General features: G+C 38.9%; 1 protein-coding gene across 3 annotated transcripts in view; it reads right to left on the reverse strand.

Annotated features, from left to right (window-relative positions):
* The window catches only part of SPOCK3 (SPARC (osteonectin), cwcv and kazal like domains proteoglycan 3), a 505,924-nt gene that overhangs the window by 29,328 nt on the left and 455,824 nt on the right, over positions 1 to 20,772 (reverse strand). For all 3 annotated transcript variants that reach the window (XM_037830971.1, XM_037830972.1, XM_037830970.1), the window contains one exon: positions 11,800 to 11,919. In XM_037830971.1, coding sequence (XP_037686899.1) covers positions 11,800 to 11,919 — 120 coding nt within the window. The remainder of the gene's footprint in view (positions 1 to 11,799; positions 11,920 to 20,772) is intronic.

A 20,772-nucleotide genomic window follows, 5' to 3' on the forward strand; every position in this document is an offset into this window, starting at 1 on the left:
TGGCAGCTCAGATCCACTTCTTAAAGTTATTCAGTAAATTTTTAGTTTATAAAGTTAGATCGAATGAGTATAAGTTTTGAGAATTATTTTGCTAAAACTACATACTCAATTCGCAATTATTCTAATATCATAAAAAGCAAACTCTCTCAAACTTCTAGATGGAAAAGTAAAAATGGACTCATTATAAAAATCACATTTATCATTTAAATGTCATTGGAAATACACATCCATCAAAAGACAAAGACCTATTTCAAGGATAATATTAATAATAGTAATTATTGAAAGAAATAGATATTGACATTTAAACATTCTTATTTGTACAACCAGAAAAATATACAGAAAACAGTATTCTCTACATTGCTCTTCAGCTTTACTGTCACTTTTCCTATATTAAATTTGAAGTTGGTTGATTAAACATAAGGAAGTTATTCAACTACCCCAAAAAAGGCAGCAACTTCACTCTTCATGATCAAGACCAATCTATTAGCATTCTTTCTTTAGTCAAACGGGTATTGGAGACTACAGATAAATGGGTACAAATTAGTACAGAGCTTTCTCTCCTCATGGGCTGAGTGCTGGAGACCAGCATGGGGAGACTGGGGTGGAGAATCAAAAGTGACAGACCCTGAAAAAACCTTGAGATACAGGGCACTATAGACTCTGGGATGGGGGACTCAGTATCTACTCCCTTTAATTAGGCCTAGTATCCCTGCCCCCCAAAATTCATAAAGACGGCTGGGACAGTCTAAGAGACACAGGATTAAGGAAGCATCTTCCAAGGTTCATTGGGGAGCCAGTGCCTTCTGGATGGTGTAAGGTAAAGCCAAAGTATGTGAGACTGCTTTCCATCCAAGTGGATCTATTACCAATCAATGGATGTCACCAAACAGACCAGAGCCCCCTGAGTTGACAAAGGAAAACCACTACATATTTGAATGAACTGAATAGCCAGAGAGAGAAAGATCAGTTATATACTGAGTAAAATAAAGAATATGGGGGGACAGTTTACAACTTGAATTCAAGGCACATTCTCACACACTAGTGCACAGACATTTAAGAACACGCCCATAAAAAGTGTACAAAATACTTTCTTGAGCTGAAAAACATAGTTTCCCTACTAAACAATCCTATGGATGAATTGTAAGAACTGATTAATGCTGTTGATTGCCGAATTAGTGGCCCAGACAGACAAGTGAGAGAAATATATCAAAACACAGACCAAAGATATAAAAAGATAGAAATTGTGAGTGAAATAAGAGGCTTGTGAAAGAGTCTCATTTTCTTGCATGCTAGGTAGACCTAATGTTTACATTTAGATAGAGTTTTGTGATTTCCGATCAGGGAATCTTATACTTTGGAACATGTAGAGTATATTCGCTAAATCCCTAAAATGGTAAATGCATTTTCCAAAGTTAACAAAATATCAAATAAACTAAAAACGGAGATGTATGATAGGAGATGATGAATTACTGGTAAACATACATGCAAATATATATCAAGGTGTATTATTATAGGTCTTGATATGCATATATAAAAGATTGTATGTATACAGTGGGAAAGTTATGGACATGCTCAGCAGCTATCTCCCAGCCCCACCCTTGCCTATTCCCCTCATTTCCTTTGTGTACAGATTATTTGATATGTTTCCATTTCTCAGCCTGGGAGAAACATTTATGTGTAACAGAATAACCTGACCACTCCTTCAACCCAAAATCAGAAACAAGTAGCCCTAAGTGCTTCTCAGGGTAGAAACTCTGCACAAAATTTGCTTGATACATGCTTTTTGCTCAGTGGCAAGGTCCCACTCCCAGGATATAAATACCCGCTCTTGAGTAGCACAGGTGACTCTCTCCCACAGCAAAGTGGGGCATGCAGAGCAGCCAGCCACCTATCCTGGCCAAGCAGTTGACCTCCCCAGAGACCAATAGGATCTTTGCCCCTGCTATTTTGGACCCTTTGTGCTATGTAAGAAATACAGCGATCAATTGCTGAAAGCATTTTTTGCACCTGTGTTCCCATGACACACCGTATAGCAACTTGCTCCACAGAATTTTGGCACAGCGAGCAGAGTGCACAGGGAAGTATGAGGTGGCTTGATTTCTTGGCCATTCTGTTAATTGCTCTTGCATTCCTTTTGTACAGGAGCATCTTGGGCAACCCAGAACTCATAGTTTTGTGGACTCAACTGAAGGTCATCCCTGGCATATCAGTCCCAGTAGAGGTACTGACCAGCTGGGGGACATAGGGCATGCTGTCTCCATTCTCTGGGGAAGGGCAGTGATAAATGGGACTTTGAGAATTCCCCACGAATGTCAGAGAATTGGTTAACTGTTTCCATGCTGAGATCAATGAGGTTGGGGATTCCAATACCCAGCCTACACTCCCCTGGCTCATGGCCTCTTATATCTGTTCTCACTCTGGAAAAAGACGTACATACACCAGACCACCCAGACTGATCTTGAGGTTAGTGTGAGTCTGTTCATTAATTAGGAGACTATTTGAACTGAAGGGGGTGGGGTGAATGGATGTGAAAATGAAAGTAGGAGTTTTTGCAGAGAAGGAGATAGGAGATATGAAAGACAGGTGTAGACAGGATCTCCTCATGTGGCTATCCCGACTACACAACGAGAGCACCACTACCACCCAGACAACCAGGCCAAATGCAGGAGTCGTGGCTACTCAAGTCCAGCCCCATCCTCCAAAAAACTCTTAGTCAGTTAGAGTTAAAAGAGGAAGAAGTGGGAGGTGGGGAAGGAAGGGCAGATGGAGTAGCTGCAGATGCTGTGCTGCTTTAGCCTCAGCTTGACTGGATCCTTCAGAGACCTGACTCTGGGTGACCTCCCCTGAATTCCAAATAAGCCCCCTAATTCCAAAAGGAGGAAGCCATGGTCATGCAGTGAAAACTGGGTGTTGGTGTGTGGATATCCCTCACCTGATTCCCACTTCTCAGCAGGACATTAATGATCTTATTAGAAAGGTGCCTCCTGAGTGGGCAATGAGCTGGTTCTCCTTCTCTCCCCAGGGCTTCCTCTGGGAGATGTGAATGAGCTGGTTTATGGTATCCTCCCTTTTTGGGGCAATGGTTCCTGTATTAGGCTTCTTCCCCTCAGGGCCCTCACTTGCCCAGTTATGTTCTTGTGGCTCCTAAAGCAAGGGGTCCTTAAGGACACCCTGGTCACAATCTCCAAAGGAACAACTGAGGGAAAATATAAACCAGAAGGATGGAAATGGGCTCAACAGGGAAAATCTGCCCTTGTCCTCCCCCTCCCCACAATCCCCAGATGCAGGAGGAAGAGGAGAGGAGGATCGTGCAGATCTCCTGTTTCTCCCTTCAGCCCCATCTGAGGAGTCTGGCCCAGGGAAGGATGTATTTACCCAGACTTGACTAAACTGAAAATGGCCGCAGGGTAGGGTCAAGGGCCCTGACCACCCCCTGAAGATCAAAGGCTGTATGCCCAAGTGCATGTACAATATGGGAAGAGTGAACAAAATTTATGCTGTTTTTGGATACAGGTACCCAGGTTGCTACCATTAAGGGAGACGCACAGGGGAGGGGGTGACAAATTGTGTTTGGAGATTTCAGGAATTCCACATGGATATGAGAATGAGAAGTAGTTGCCACCCTGTGGTTTGATCTCTTTGGCCCTTTGGCTGACCCTATGGCCATGTTTCTTACCAGAAAATGCATTAAAGGATTGACGTCTGGCTCCACTGCACATCCCAGTGGTGATGGTGCAGATAAGCTCCCCCAACCCAACAAACTCTGTCCACCACAGTTGGGCAAAGGACAGATCACGCACCCCCAGTGTTTCAAACTTCTCTCTGCATTGTCCACCAGTGGCAACACCATCTCCCTGGTGGGGAAAAGGGCATGACTGAACTCATAAAGGACCTTCTATCTGTGGGCATCCTCTGCTCTACTACCTCTGCCACTAGCAGCCCAGTGAAAAAGGTGAGTGGAGCATGTTGGCTAACTATACATTCTTGGCACTTAAATGCAGAAGTACCCACTTTGGTGCCTATGCTCCTAGATATTGTGACTCTCATGGATGTCATTATGGCCTCCACCAGAGTTTAGTACGCAGTCATTGACCTGGCGAATATCTCTTTCTACATCCTACTTCAGGAGGAGGACTAGGATCATTTTGCTTTCCAGTGGCAAAATCCAGACCACCAGGTCCCCATCTTAGGCAGCATAAGGGCTGGAGCCCAGTACCAGATCCCTGACCCTGTATAGGAAAAATTACTGCCCCTAAAGTCACCACCTCCAAAAAGGAAGTCCACCAGTTGATTGAGCTATTTGCATATTATTCCTCATCTTGGTATCCTTCTGGCACCCCTATGTATCAGGTCACACAGAAAACAGGTACTTTCCACTGGGGAATGGAAGAAGGGCAGGCCCTGCAAGATGTAAAAGCAGCTGTTTCAACCACCCTGCCATTAGGACATTTAGAGCCTCGTTCTCCCTTCATGCTGCCACCTGGACCCAGGAGGGAGCAACAGGAATTCTCAGACCCCTGGGTTTTTGGACCAAGAAGTTTGCAGACACAGCCAAGCGCTACTCCACTTTTGATAGGCAACTTCTTGCATGTTATTGGGCTTTGGTGAAAATGGAAAGGATTACTGAGAGCTCTCAGGTCCTCCTGAGGCCAGAAATCTCCAACATGTCCTGGGTCCTGGGTAATCAGAACACATGCCCAGACAATGCCAAACAACAGAGTATCATCAAATGGAGGAGGTACCTTCAGGTGTGTGCTCACTCAGATTCCCAGGGAGTGACACGCTTGCAAGAACAGGTGGCAGAGACTCCCCTCATCAATGATCCTGTTGCAGCACCAGATGAGGGCTCTTCCCTCCCTGCACTGGCAGCTTGGGATCCCTGACTCAAGAATGCTCTACCAGATGCCCAATGCTGGCCCACTATTGGATCGGTCAAGCTGAAGCCTTCTGGACTTCATTGGGCAGCAATTGCTATTTCCCTTGCCTCAGGAAGACTACATATCACCGTTGGCACTAGAGAAAGTGACCAATGTGTTGAACTGCAAGCAGTACTCTTAGCCATGGAACACTTGGACCCAAGCACCCCTATGTTCCTGTTTACTGACTTATGAGTCATCACCAACAGCTTGGTCATCTCTCTGGTTCATGCGGGGAACACGATTAAAGATCCAAGGTTCCCACGTGTGTGGAAGGAACCTTTGGAAACAATTGGCAATGAGAAAAGGCACCATCTGTTATCCATATGGATGTGCATGGCAAGGTATCAGTATCATGCTGATCATTTGAGTGACCTAGCAGATGAAAGGTGCACTAAGCTGCTTTTTGCAAATGAAGCCAGAGATCTTCCTGGGAGAAAGGCAGAGAATGAGCTCCGCCCAGAGGATGAAGACGATGAACCTACCCTTGGTGACATCATGAAATAGCTGAATTTCCCATGACTGCTTCCACCGCTGGGTGGATCCAACACCAAACTGGACATGGAAATTATGGGTCTAAGAACATGGAGTACTTCTTTGTTATAAGAGCCCCAATCTGCCTTTTATCAATGTAAGAGACGTCAAGTGCAAGCCAGAGCCCACAAAGGGCATCTAGGAGCTATTTCCAGAGGGTCTGCACAGGACCACTCATGGCAAATGGGTTACACTGACCCTCACCTGATGTCTCAAGTATGTCCTATTCCTTGGTTGTAGTAGACACACCTGTTTGGGTTATGGCCTTGCCTTTCCAATTTGTCATGCAGCTGTATTACATACATGGGATACAGTGGAAAAGTGGCTCTGCCATCCCTTTGGGTACCCAGACAACATCTCTCTAACTAAGAATCCCACTTTACTGCACAATCCACTCAGTGATAGGCCCAGACCACAGAATTAGATGGACCTTCCACATCATCCATCACCCACAGCACTGACATTGTGAAAAACATTACTGGCTGCCTGTAAAAGGAGCTTTGTAATCTATACCTTGACAACTTCAGTGGATGGACTGTCCACTATACTCAGGCCCTATGGAAGCAAAGTTCAGCAATTTCCAGAAGGGAAACAGAGCCTTATCCCACTTCTTAGAATAGGAAATAGATGAAGGTAGTGGAGGAACCCATGATTTGAAGCACATCTGCCCTTACTCCCATCAAGCTGAGGACTGGCCCTGAAAGGGGGATCAATGACACACTACTGGGGACTCACCTTTTCAGCCACTGTCAGGGGATCACCTCATTTTTTATCCCATTACACCCTCCACATGATTCCCAGGATGGTGGGAGGTTAGGGGCACCAGGTAGAGGGGTAGGATGACAGAAGTGGACCTAGAAGTGCTTAGTACACATGGGGTGACAATCCAGTGGGCTGGATCCATTTGGACTGACACAGACATATTGGAGGTTAGTTGGTGACGCCTACCCCTGGTTGGTCCTCCAGTACCCTTGGAAATGGTCATGGGATAAACTCAAGGAGTCCTGACAGCTCCCATCTATCAAGAAAGAGTGGAAGTGGGCTGGAAGATATGGGTAAGGCACTTGGATCAGTGGGAAAGAGGTGAGATTATACCTCTGGGCAAGAGGCAGACAGACTGGGTGGCCTTAGAGGGACAAAAGAAATTACTGCAAACAGGCTGAGAAAAGTGTCTCCCATGGGAAGTGGTTGCATGACCACCCCGCCAAGACTAGATACTGCTTCCCCGTTTGCTACAGATTTGGCTCAGCAACAACCTGGAAAGAAAACACCTTCATCTAACTGACAAAGGCCATTCTGGCGGTAGGGAACCTGACTGACAAGTGGATCTGCCATCACACTCCTGGACAACCTATTGAAATGCAACAACTCCTGATACAATGAAACTGGCAAATGGCTCAGACATCTTTACACTAGTATCCCTGAGATCACCAGTGACTCTTCAGGGGCGAGCTGTGCCCTTCCAAGGTTTATCTTCCTCTCTGGAGGAAATAAAACCTCCACTAGTTGTGCCATTTCCTGCATAGATCGTTAAGAGACTGATGAGACAATGCACCGTCAGGTTTATTCCTACCCAATCTGAGACTTCTCACTGGACTGCTCCCTTCAATGTGTTATCCTGAGAAAAATACAAATTGCATGGGGGTGGTACCTGTTTCTGGACTCCTCTCTTTCAGCAGATCATTATTGCCCTGGCTGGGAATAAGTGCCAGTGAACACATGATAAGCAATCTGTCATCCACCTTGGCTGATACTGCTGCACAGCACAAGCCCTTCAGGCTCAGAAAAAAATCATTAGACTCTATTGAAAGTAGTGCTTGATAATCCCATTGCCTTAGCTTCCTCCCAGCCCAACACGGAGGCCTATTTGTTATTGCTAACACCTCCTGTTGAATGGGGGTTAATACCTCAGAGGAAGTGGAATAGGAGGTAATGAAAACCCAATGGCAAGTCCACTGGCTGCAAAGTGTACAAACAGATTCCATGTGGGACCTCTTCAGCTGCCTTCTGAGGGATAGGGTGAATGGATGCACTGGAGTAATGGGATGCACAGGTGAAGACTTCCTAATGTGCTGCTGCTGCTGTTCCCAAATTGTTACCGACAACATTGTTGAGAGCCACTGGTGGGTAGGCCTGACCCACCTCCACCTTCGTGTCTGAGGTGGAAGATGGGCTTATTTATGTCCTGGAAGCTAATGGAGGGGAGCAGTTTAGGCCTAGTGAAGAGGCCGAGGGGTGGACAGCTGGGGAAGTCACAGACACACTCAGTGGTCATCTCCCAGTCCTCGCCTAGCCTACTCTCTCCTTTTCTTTGTGTGCAGATGTTTCAGTATTTTTCCATTTTACCCTGGAGAGACATCTAGTGGAAGGGCTTGACCATACCTTGAACATCAGACTGGGAACAAACTGCCCCAGCTCCTTATTAGGACAGGAACTCTGTACAAAGTTTGCTTGATGCATCCTTTTATCTTAGTGTCAGGGCTCCCTCCCCACCTGGCCCCCCAGGTATAAAGATCTACTCTTTATACCTCTTTATACACTCCTTATAACTCTTTATACACTATTTATAAAGAACGGGCATCTTGCTTCTCCCATGCAAACTGGGGCATGCAGAGCTGCCATCTACCAACCCTCCCCAGGAGACCAGCCACTCCCCTGCTCATTTAGACCTTTTGTTCAGGATAAGTATTAAAGTGGTCATTTGCTGAAAGTCTTTGTTGCTCCTGAGGCTGTGTTCTCCGGACACACATACAGCAACTTGCTCTACAATACAATATAAATTATATGCAATTATTCTGTGTTAAATCAAAATATATAAGGATAGACAATTTGGTGATAAGAACTATAAGTAACAGACATTAAATTTTGAAGAAGAGATATATTGAAAGGGAAATAATCACTAAATTAGTTCAAGTTCAGCCAAAGTATTTGGAGAAAATGAGTAGAGAGGGAAGAAGGATTAATTTTTCCTAAAAATGTCATTTAGGTGCAGTAGGAGAAAAAGCAAGAGTTTAGGGAATAGAGAAATAAAAGTATTCTAGAGAGCTCATTTTATTGTGGTGAAGATGAGTGTTCTAAAGGAAGAGAACAACTTGGTTAGTGAAAAAAGTATGTCTGCATGAAAGAACTACTTGGTATACTGCTTTCAAATAATAGTAAAGGAACTGTGCTTAATTGTGCACTCACAGAAAAGAGAAGTAAAAATAAATGAAGTGGAAAAGTAAGGTATAATGCTCAAATCAAATGGAATGAAAAACAACATGATCAGGATAGAAAAACTAAAGGAAAAAATATATATAAAATAATTTATACATGCAAAATAATATTGAATGAATAAAAATCAAGTATATCTACTATTACATCTAATGTTAATGGGCTGAATTGAATTGTATCACTATATACCATAGATTGCCATATGATGGGGGCTTACAAGAAAGACATGACAGTTAAATCTAAGTGATAAAGACAGATTGGAAATAAAATATGAGGAAGGATATCAGGTAAGTGTAATAAAATTGAAATTAGGAGTGGTAAATTACTATAGAATAAATGTGAAAGGCAAAATCTATGCTAAAATGCAGTAAATAGGATCTACTGTAACCAAAAAAAAGTGTGAAGAAACATAATTTATTAATGGATAGAAAAGACATAAATCCATATATTCTAAAAGTGCAGCTAACACATAAAACAAAAATTAGCAAAAGTGCTAGAGGGGCCTGATTAAATAGAATGATAATGGAAGCCATCAACATACTTTCTCAGGATTAAACAGATAATAGACATAATGTTTGGTGCTTGTTCTTTTGTTTTATGCTATGTAACTTCACTCTCATTTTTTATGTTCAAATTCACTAGTAATAAAGGGAATGCAAATTAAAGTAAAAATAAATATAATTCTGTGCTAAACAGAATGGAAAAATTAAGAGAATTAATTAAAAATTAAAAGAAAACTAAAAAGACATTAATTTTTGCTGGCAGGGATGCAGGTAAAAATTTACACTCATGCCTTACTTGCTGAGATTTTGAAAAGTCCTAAGCTTTTTGCAAAGCAGTCTGGCAACATCTATTAACATTTATGATTTAAAATGCATATGCATTTTGAATCCTTACTTCTAATGCTTTGAATCTTCCTTATGTTAAAAAAAAGTATACAAAATTGCAGCAATGATTGTCATAGAGAAAAAAAAAGTGGCAACAGTAAGTACTCGTTCTGAAGGGAGCAACTGAACAAATTATGGTATATTTACATGTTGGAATATTTTATTTCATATTGCTTCTTTGCTTTATCCATTCATTCATTCATTCCCCTCATTTTTATTTAGTGCAGAGTATGCATAAAACATTATTGTAAACTCTGGGGATGCGTGTGAAAAAAGATTTCTGCCTTCATTGTCTGGTGGGGAGAGAGAGAGACAATAAACAGAGTAAATAAGTAGAGCTCTAGTATATTACATTGTGATGCTATGAAGGAAAAACAAAGAAAAGGCGATGACAAGTATGCTGTTGGAGAATTGATTTGCACAATAAATTGAGGGAGTCAGGGAAGGACTCACCCACAGGGTATAAAGATCTGAGAAGCTGGGGGACCTGCCATTTCTTATTCATGCATTTGTCATATCTCTCCTAATAGACAACTTCCTTTTGGAAATTATCTCCTTGTTGGTCTCTGAATTCTTCATGCAGTAAAAATAAACCTATGACCCACTTTTTCCTTTACTCTCCAAAGATATTCAATTCTCAAGGAGCTTTTTGTAATTAACCCACTCTTAAGAGAGTCTCATGACGTTCCCTACAAGAAAAAGTTAGAAAGGGAAATAATATTTTATAAATGTGAACAATTTGCCAGGCACTGTGCTGAGTGTTCTACACGATCTCTTGTTATCCATTAACAAATCTAAGAGGGATCATTCTTCTGAACTCCAGCTCAAAGGAGAAATTTGAAAGCAAGCAATAAATGTGTTCAAGGGTGAGTATTGGGAGGACAGGGAATGAATATGAATTAAAAACAAACAAACAAAAAAACTGGGAGCCGCAGTAGAAAGCAAAATATAGAGGTCTGCAAGAGAGCCTAGATATATTTGCTTTATGAATCCAGTAGCAAATATACTTATTTATTGTTTCTATTAAATAAGATCAGGCTGAGAGGCAGTGAAACAATTTATATCTGCCAAAAACTGGACCAGTAATTCTGAAGAAAAACCTCGGAAATACTCCCACAGGGTAGTGAAAATGTTATAATTCCTCTGTGAAATTCTTCAAAAACACATATTTGCACAGTCATCACACACTCAAATACCATTACTATGTCTAAATTTGATGGCTTAATTGTTTCTGCACATTAAATTATTTAGGAGCTTAAATGAGATTCATAACTGGAAAAGGGTGGGGTTTAAGCAATTCCCTGATGAGAAGAAAGCAATTGAAGTGTTTCAGGAAAAAGACTATGGATGATTCTGCGATCTTACCATGTGACCTTGTCAGCAGCTGCTCCTTGAGGGCTGCAGTTGAGAGTGGATGGGGCATGTCAGGATGAGCTATGAAAGTCGGACACTTGAGGCTTCCTTTGTCAGTGACAAGATGCTGTGCACAGTTGCTGCTCTGCCCCCTCTTGCATTTTAGGGCAAATGCTCCCATCTTTGAAAGCTCCCTAAAATTCAGCCCATGCTTCAGCATCCTTTTATGTGCATTAGCCATAGAATAAATATCTTCCACAAACGGAAATTAAATAAAATGTTCATAAAATCACTCAAAACAAGTGCCCTATTTCAATTTGCATTTCTAGTTCTAAGGGATTAAATAGATTTGGGGGAATTATACAGATGACGAAAACATCATGCAAGAATCATATGGCTCTTATTTCTTCCTCTATGTTGTAAGAATTTGATTTGCAGCATGCCATTGAAAACATTCTTTCTAGTCTGCGCTTCCATTTTACATAGTTATGATTGGGTCAAAGAGAGATGTCTTCAAAACAACTGTGAGAAGGATAACTTTTGGGTTCAGTAGCGCTCTCTAAAAATCTAAGTACTCCAAAATTCTTGCCCTTGTTTCCTGTGTTGTTTTACTCTTTACCACTTTTATCAAAACAACTGAAAAGTACCCTGCTTTTTTGAGTCAACTAGAAGTTAAATGCTATCAGGAGTGATATTCCCTTTTCCAAAGTAGCCCCAAATGCTTTATGTCCTTGAAAAATATGATGCATGCAGCTGAAACTAGTAAGACTGTTTGGATTATGCTTTAGGCATTTACATAAAGGATACATTTTGAAATGTGTTTTATTCTAAATGATTTATTGCAAATGCAATCTCCTCTCAAAGACAATTGCACATATTATATATAGAAATCTTACTGCTTCTCTCAGGCCTCAGTAATGCTTTTGTCTTCTTGTTCTGGCTTCCACTTTCATGAAGGGCCTTGAACCAGTCCCGCAGTCTGTTTGCCACTTCTCTGAACTCCAGGTCACTACATGCTAAAAACAAAGAGAAATAACACAAACTTTGAATAATAATTTAGCATAATGCCAATGCTATTTCTTAAATGATTCCAACAAGCTGAAAGGTAACAATGATTAAAAGGAAAAGAATAAGAGAATAACTGTGTTTTGGCATCCCAAAACTTAAATAGGGTGATTGAAATATAACAAGATATAATATAATGGTTATGTTTTACTTAATAAAGAAATATTATCAGAATTTCACTTGTATTTGTCACTGGAAGGTAACACTTGGTTGAGAGCCCTTATTATTAACATCTTATATACTGAGTCAAAATATTTATGTACTGAAATCTTTGGGCTTGGTAATGCGGTGGGTCATTTGGAGAAATAAAGGAATGAAAATCCAGAATTAGTATTATACGTTTAATATTGGCCATACCTATCATAGTATGTTATTTAAAATTCTGTAATAGTATACTCAATATATGTAGAAATGTTCCATTACAAATATGTGCTATTTCTATTTGGTTTAATCCTAAATATTTGTTAAGCACATAAAAATAAGAGCAATATAATATAATTTGATGTTAAGAAAGATTGTAAAATATTTAAGAAAATATGTTCATGTTGTGAAAATTTAATTGTTTCTAAATTTTGACTTTTGGAACTTACTTCCTTTTTCTTTTTCTTAATATTATTACTTACCAGTGTGTGTTTGTGCATGTGTTTGACTAATGCTAAAATATAAGCTGTAAAATTCAGTAATTTGCTGCCAAAAACTTTTGAAAAAAAAAAACCAACCAATTTACAGACCTAACACTTGTGCATGTTGTAAATGCATAATTTCCTCAACTGACAAGTTTTCCTTACTAATATTCTTCTTTTTCATTTTGTGAAAAATAATAATTTACAAATATTATTGTATTTGTAAATGTAGTTTGCATTACATTTAATATATATTTATGTAATATGTATTATATGTACATAGCATACCATAATATTATATAATACAATGTAATGTATTATAATTCAAGAGAATTTCCTAGCACTAAAGGAAATAAGATTCCAGTTAAAAAGCACAAGCAACAAAAGAAAAAATAGTTAAAATGGACTTCATAAAAATAAAAACTTTGTGTGAAGGACATATAAAGAAAGTGAAAAGATAGTCTACAGATTAAGAGGAAATATGGGAATTCATATGTTGTTTATAAAAAGAACAATAAGTCCTACAACTCGAAAACAACAAAAAAACCCAGTCTTCAGGGATGTCCAGCCAGTGACCACCCTAACTTGTTCATGTTGAAAAGGAGTGTTGACATTATGGGAAAAGGGGGCACAATTGGTGGTTGTTCTTGAAGAGACTGTTGCTGCTGGGTTTGGGGACTTAGCTGGCATAGGAACTCTCTGGAGGATTTTAATTTCTGAAGAATAAACTTGGAGAATGAAACTTTTATAGAGTTTTATACCTAAATTTTTATAGAATTTTATACCCTTTTACACCCAGAGGTATTATTTAGGGTTTTTGGGACTACTGTTGACTTGGGCTTATCATACTTTGGTCATTTGGCATATATAGCTGAAGCTTGCATGGGAGAAAACCTCCAGGACAGCCTCTAAACTCTATTTGAAATCTTTTAGTCACTGAAACATTATGTTGTTGCCTTTCTTTTCCCCTTTTTGGTAAAAAAAACATTCTCAATCCCTCATTGCCAGGCCAGGCTCATGTCTGGAATCCATGTTCCGTGTTGCCGGGGAGACTCACTCACTTGGGGAGTCCTGTGCCACACTGGGGGAAGGTCATGAATTCATTTGCAAAGTTGGGCTTAGAGAGAGAAAGTCCACATTTGAGCAAAAAAAGAGGTTCTCTGAAGGTGACTCCTAGGCATAATTATAGGTGGGCTTAGCCTCCCTTTTACAACCGTAAGTTTCACAAGAGAAAGGATCAAGATCAAGGGCTTGACTTATAAAGTAGGGGATTACTAATTTCACATAGCATATGTTCTGTCCATGATAAAGCAATCAGTATCTCACATTATCATCATTTATTGTACCATCCTCATCACTTTCCAATTTAAACAATTCTCATGACCCAAAACACCTCATAGCTCTTTTCAGCCCTTATTATTTGTCCCTAGTATTTGTGTAGTACTAGTAAGGTAGTCCTATCAATTATAGTCCCTAATATGCAATAGGTAGATTTTTCCCTTATCCCACTCTGTTGTCAATTCTCTGTACCAGTGTCATACCTGGGAAATATATCATGAAAGCCCCTATCTATATTTGTAGTGCTGTTCTGTGGGAAGATTGGGAAAGTGATTAAAGTAGAGGAAGGGGTAGAAACAGACAAGATAGAATTTAACAAAGGATTGTGAATACTGAATCTGTATATAATTTTATGTTCCTTAGTTGCTAGGGTATTAGAATAGCCAGAAGAAAAGAATTGAAATGGTGGAACATTCTTTGAGATTTGCTATATAGCTACTTGTTAAATTGTAATTGAAAGCTATCACCTTTTTGTATATATGCTATACTTCACAATAAGGAAATAACTGAAACTATGGTACTGCAACCCATAAAATTCTTGGAAATTTCCTATATTACTACTTGTTAAATCGTACTTTCAAAGTTATCACCTTTTTGCATATATTTTGTATTTAATAATAAGGAAATAACTGAAACTGTGGAACTGTAACCCCCACAACATTCTTTGAAATTTGCTCTCTAACTACTTGTTAAGTTGCATTTGGAAAGTTTATCACTTCTATGTAAATATGTTATATTCCACACACAAAATAAATAAATAAATAGATAGATACAAATTGGGATGAGGGTTTGAATAGACATTACTCCAAAAAGATATTCAAATATACAAGTATGTGAAACAAACTCAACATCATTTGCCATTAAAGAAATGCAAAGTAAAACTGCAATGAGCTATTACCTCACACCTACAAGCGTGGATCTTGAAGTTATCATGTTGTGTGAATTAAGCCAGACACAAAAGGCAAATATCTTATGGTTTCTCTTCTATGTAATACTTAGAATAAGCAAACACATAGACACAGAAAGCAGAATAATGGTTACCAGGGGTTTTGCTAAATGAATATGAGTTTTGGTATGGGATTAGGAAAATAGTCTGGAAATAGTGGTGAAATTACACAGTATTGTCAATGTACTTAATGTCAAAGAATTTTTCACTTAAAATGGTTAAAATATTTTTACTATAGGTATATTTCACCACAATACACCCACAATATACCACAATATATCCAGAAACATCAAGTGGGAGAGTAAGCTAAAAAGATTTTAAATTGTCCACATAACCTTTTCCCAGGAAGCAGTAGAAGATGTAGCACACCAGAGAAATCCAAAAAAGAGGAAAGAAGGCTATAATACAGGAAATAAAGGATTTAGGAGGGATATGAAGGGAATTCTTAACATGGCAAATGGGAATCCCAGAATTCATGCTGTGTAGTGGCCTGTGATGGCTAAGTTCATGTGTCTCTTGCCAGGTTTTGGTGTCCAGTTTTTGATCAAGCAAGTGCTGGCCTGCTTGTTACTGTGAGGACATTTCAAGGAATTAAATCATCAGTAAGTTGATTGCATCTATGTCTGATTACATCTACAATCAACTGAGAAGATTGCCTTCAATAATGATTAAGTCTCAAGCAATCAGTTGAAGGCCTTAAAAGGAGAAGTGATGATTTCAGCAGTCAGAAGAGAGAATTTCCATCTCTACTTCCACCAACCTATTTCTCCTGGGGAATTTACTGAAAACTTTCATTGGTGTTCCCAGTTTGCAACCATGCCCCCAGGAATTAGGACTTGTGCATCCCCAGAGTTGTGTGAGAAAATTCTTGTAAAAATCTTAAAATGTTTGCAGTTATCTCCTTTTGGTTTTGTTTCCCTAGAGAATGCTGAGAAATACAAGGCAAATGTAGTAAGTTTTGAAATCCTTGGCCAGAGAAATGTACAGAATTCATTGCCAGCCTTTCATCCAGGGAAAACAATAAGCTCTAATGAAAATCAAAGAAAACATCACTTTTATTGATAAGATCCACAATGAGTGGGAATGAGTGATGAGATCGTAAATGGTATGCTCCTAGGTGAATGTTGACATTCTAGCCTGGTATCTCAGTTCAGACCAACATTTTGGCAAGAGTTTTCTGATCTCCATAAACGACTATGTAGAAAAAAAAATGAAAATCCATCCAAATAAGAGGAATCCCTCTACGTATAAATACATGCTTATATACGCATTACTTAATTCTGTAAGGATAAATACTAAGCTGATAAGACTAATTACTTTCAGTTAAGGAAACTGGACAGCTGGGGGAAAGGTGCGGCTGGTGTGAAGTAGTCTTAATTTTACTTTTTATCTTTTTTTTTTCCTTCTGAGTTGTGAACTATATACATGTATTAATATTAAAAAATAAATGAGGGAGGAGGGGCAAGATGACAGCATAGAGAGGTGTGGAATTTAGTTAGTCCCCTGGAGGAACTAATAAACAACCAGGAACAACTGGTAAATAATCTGGAATAACTGCTGGGGGACAACCGTGACTGTCCACACATCATACACCAATCTGGAAGGGATGGAATGGCTGAGACCACAGCATAAAAGCTGTAAGTAAAAACTGCAGAACCAGAATGGGAGTCTTCTCCCCCCATAGCAGGCTGAGCTGCAAGACCTCGCTGTGGGAAAAAGCAGCATTTCCAGAGCAAGTGAATATAGCTCAGCCTAGCTCCAACTGGGGTTTTAATTAACAAATGTGGACTATTGAGTATAAGCTACAAACATAATCAAACCCCTAACAAGCAGAAAAGTACCCTGAGGTCACTACCAGTGGAGAGGAGGTGGGGCTGATGGAAAACAAAATTAACTTAAAGAAAAAGAGGCTTTTAGAGACAACTGACCTTAGAGAGCCAGAAAACTCCTGTGTCCTGGGAAAGGGAGCCCAGAAGACCAGGTGCTATCTCTGGCCAATGGGCAAAACTGGGGGGGGGGGGCATGGACTGGCTCTGAAAAAGGGTTTTCTTTCCCTTTTCCTCTCTCTCAACCTGAGTGGCTCAGTGGAGAAAGCCTCAGCCATTTTCCGTTCACAGAGCTCTGACACAGACAAGGGTGGAGATAACAGAGTCAGAGAGACAAAGGATAATTCAAATGCAGAATATAGCTCCCTAGGAGGTGTATCTTCCCTAAGAGGAAGGAGATGGGGCCCAGCTCTACTGCCTACCCTCCCTTCAGAACTCAGACCCCAGGGTCTGGGAGAAAACAGTCAAAACAGAAACAACTTAAGCTGACAATTAAAGAGACCACACCACCTTACACCAGTGAGGAATGACAGGCTCACAGATGTCAACTGCTAGGCAGGTTAGGAAAAGTACAGCAGCTAGAGGCCTCATAAGGAAGTCTGTCAATCTTCTAAGAGACACCCTCAGGGAAACCTGATAATAAATATAGGCTCATTCTGAGAGCTGAGCCTGTTCTGGCCTGGAAAAATCTGATTGGGGTAATCAAGGAAACCAGATGCCTAGACAACAGAAAACTACAAATCACACTAGGAAAAACAAAGATACGGCCCAGTCAAAGGAACAAACTTACACCTCAGTTGAGATACAGTTGAGAGATTGTTTCACTTTAATGAAACAATCAATTAAAGATTTTGAAATAAATATGCTAAATCAATTAAAAAGCCCAGTCAATGAGTTTAGGGAAGATATGGAAAAAGAGATGAAGAATATAAAGGAAACACTGGGTGAACATAAGGTAGAAATTGAAAGTTCGAAAAACAACTGGCAGAATCTATGGAAATGAAAGGCACAACACAAGATGAAAGACACAATGGAGACATACGACAGCAGATTTCAAGACACAGATGAAAACATTCAGGAACTGGAGAACAAGACACCTGAAATCCTACACACGAAAGAACAGAAAAGGAAAAGAATGGAAAAATATGAGCAAAATATCAGGGAATTGAATGACAACATGAAGCATATGAGTGTATATGTCATGGGTGTCCCAGAAGGAGAAGAGAAGGGAAAAGGGGCAGAAGCAATAATAGAGGAAATAATCAATGAAAATTTTTCATCTCTTAAAAAAGTCATAAAATTACAGATCCAAGAAGTGCAGTGTACCCCAAACAGAATAGATATGAATAGATGTATGTCAAGGTATTTAATAACCAGATTATCAAACATACAAGACAAGGAGGGAATCCTGAAAGCAGTAAGAGAAAAGTGATCCATCACATACAAAGGAAGCTTGATAAGACTATGTGCAGATTTCTCAGTATAAACCATGGAGGCAAGAAGGAAGTGGTGTGATATATTTAAGATACTGAAAGACAAAAACCCCAAACCAAGAACCCTATATCTGGCAGCACTGTCCTTCAAATATGAGGGAGAGTTTAAAATATTCTCTGACAAACAGACAATGAGAGAGTTTGTGAACAAGATACATGTTCTACAGGAAATACTAAAGGGAGCACTACAGACAGATAAGAAAACACAGGAGTGAGAGGTTTGGAACACAATTTTGGGTGATGGTAGCACAGCATAAGTACACTGAACAAAGATGACTGTGAGTATGGTTGAAAGAGGAAGGTTAGGGGTGTGTGGGACACCAGAAGAGGGAAAATAAAGACTGGGATTGTATAAATTAGTGAAACCTAGAGTGCTCAACAATTGTTATAAAATGGACAAATATGTTTTTACATGAGGGAGAACAAATGAATGCCAACCTTGCAAGGTGTTAAAAATGGGGTGGTATTGGGGAAAAAAGTACAATCAATGCAAACTAGAGACTAAAGTTAGTGGAAACAGTGTATTATACTTCCTTTGATGTGGCAGGGGCAATGTACTAAAGCTGGATGCCTGTGATGGGGATATCAGGGAGGGGTGTGGGACTCTTGGCATTGGTAATGTTGTCTGACTCTTTTATTATACTTTAATTCTATCTTTCCTTTTGTTGCTTTTTAGCTGTCATCTTTTTTTTTCTTTCTTTTTCTTTTCCTTTTGTTTCTCCACCTTCTTTGAGTCTTCCTCTTTCTTTGTGGAAAAAATGGAAATGTCCTTATATAAATAGTGGTGATGGTGGTGAATGCATAAATATGTGATTTTGCAGGGAACCATTGATTGTTCATTTAGGACGGAATGTATGGTGTGTGAACAAAACCATCTTAAAAAAAAAAAAACCGGTCAATGCAGAAACCTTAGTGATATATTGAGTGAAATAAGTTAGACACAAAAGGGCAAACATTGCAGGGTCTCACTGATAGGAACTAATTATAATATATAAACTCATAGACAGGAAATATAGGTTACCAGGATATAGAATGAGGGTAAAGAATGGGGAGCAGTTGCTTATTATGAACAGAATGTTTAACTAGGTTGAACTTAAGCATTTGGAAATGGACAGAGGTGATGGTAGCACTTTATTGTGAGAATAACTAACAGTGCTGAATGGTGTGTGAATGTGGTGGAAAGGCAAAGCTTAGAGTCACCTGTGTCATCAGAAGGAAAGTTGGATGTTAAAAGATGAGAATGTATAAAACAGTGAAACTTGTGGTGGACAATGTCCATGATTAACTGTACAAATAACAGAAATCTCTTTCATGAACTTGAACAAATGTATGACACTGTAACTAGAAGTTAATAATAGAGAGGTATATAGGGAAAATATACCTATTGCAAGCTATGTACACAGTTAGTAGTATTTTAACATTCTTTCATCAACAGTAACAAATGTACTGCATCAATACTATAAGTCAATAATGGGGGCAGGTGGTTAGGGGTATGGGAGGATTTGAGTTTTCTTTTTTTTTATTTCTTGTCTGGAGTAATGAAAATGTGCTGAAAATTGAAAAAAAAATTATGGTGCTGTATGCATGACTATATAATGGCACCATGAACAACTGATTGTACACATTGGATTATTATATGGTATGTGAACAATCTCTATAAAATTAAATTGAAAAAATAAAAAAATGAAATCTTAAAAGTTCTTTAAAAATTAATTGCAAATATATCTACCCTTTGATCTAGCAAATCAACTGAAAATTTATCATATACTTATGAATTTAAGTAGATTCATTTCAATTATGTAATGGTATTTATTCAACATTTTTTATAATAACAAGTTTATTAACAATAAACTGTTCACCAGCGATGGCCTGGTGATATTAACTAAGTACAGCCATGCAACAAAGCCCTAAGAACTACTGATAAAAAGAAGTACATTATATCCTGATATGAAACTAGATTCAAAATATAGCTTTTGATGAAAAAAGGCAGAAAAGTGTATTTAATGTGCTTCCATTTGCATGAAAAGGGATGAAAAATGCATTTGCTTCTATGTGCCTAAAATATCTCAGGAAATGTACATAAGAGATTGAAACATTGTTACCTCTGCAAATGGAATTGTATTGCAGGATATAGAATAGTAGAATACTTTTCATTGTATTTACCTTTATAATTTTAAAAGTTAAAGCATGTAAATGCATTACCTAATTTAAACAAAATAAACATTTAATAATGAATTTAAATCCCCTTTTCTGTTATCCATTTTATACTTCTGCCATTATGTCATTGTTCTTACAAACAATACCTGGCACAGAGCAGTTTTATTCAATAAGACATCTAATTAAAAATGAAAATAAAAAAAATTTAAACTTTGAACTGATTGGTTCAAAGTATTTTATTATGTTAGTTCACTGAAATTTAATGATACAGAACTTACTATGTATATACAATGTATATTTAACGGACCATGTATATATAATGGACTAATAGTTAAATTGCATGATTTTTATGAGATTAAATAAGATGTTTAAAAATAATAGCAATTACAAAAATTTACTCAAATGTGAGACTTATAATACC

The sequence above is a fragment of the Choloepus didactylus genome, chromosome 3 (genome assembly GCF_015220235.1).
Source record: "Choloepus didactylus isolate mChoDid1 chromosome 3, mChoDid1.pri, whole genome shotgun sequence".
NCBI lineage: Eukaryota > Metazoa > Chordata > Mammalia > Pilosa > Megalonychidae > Choloepus > Choloepus didactylus.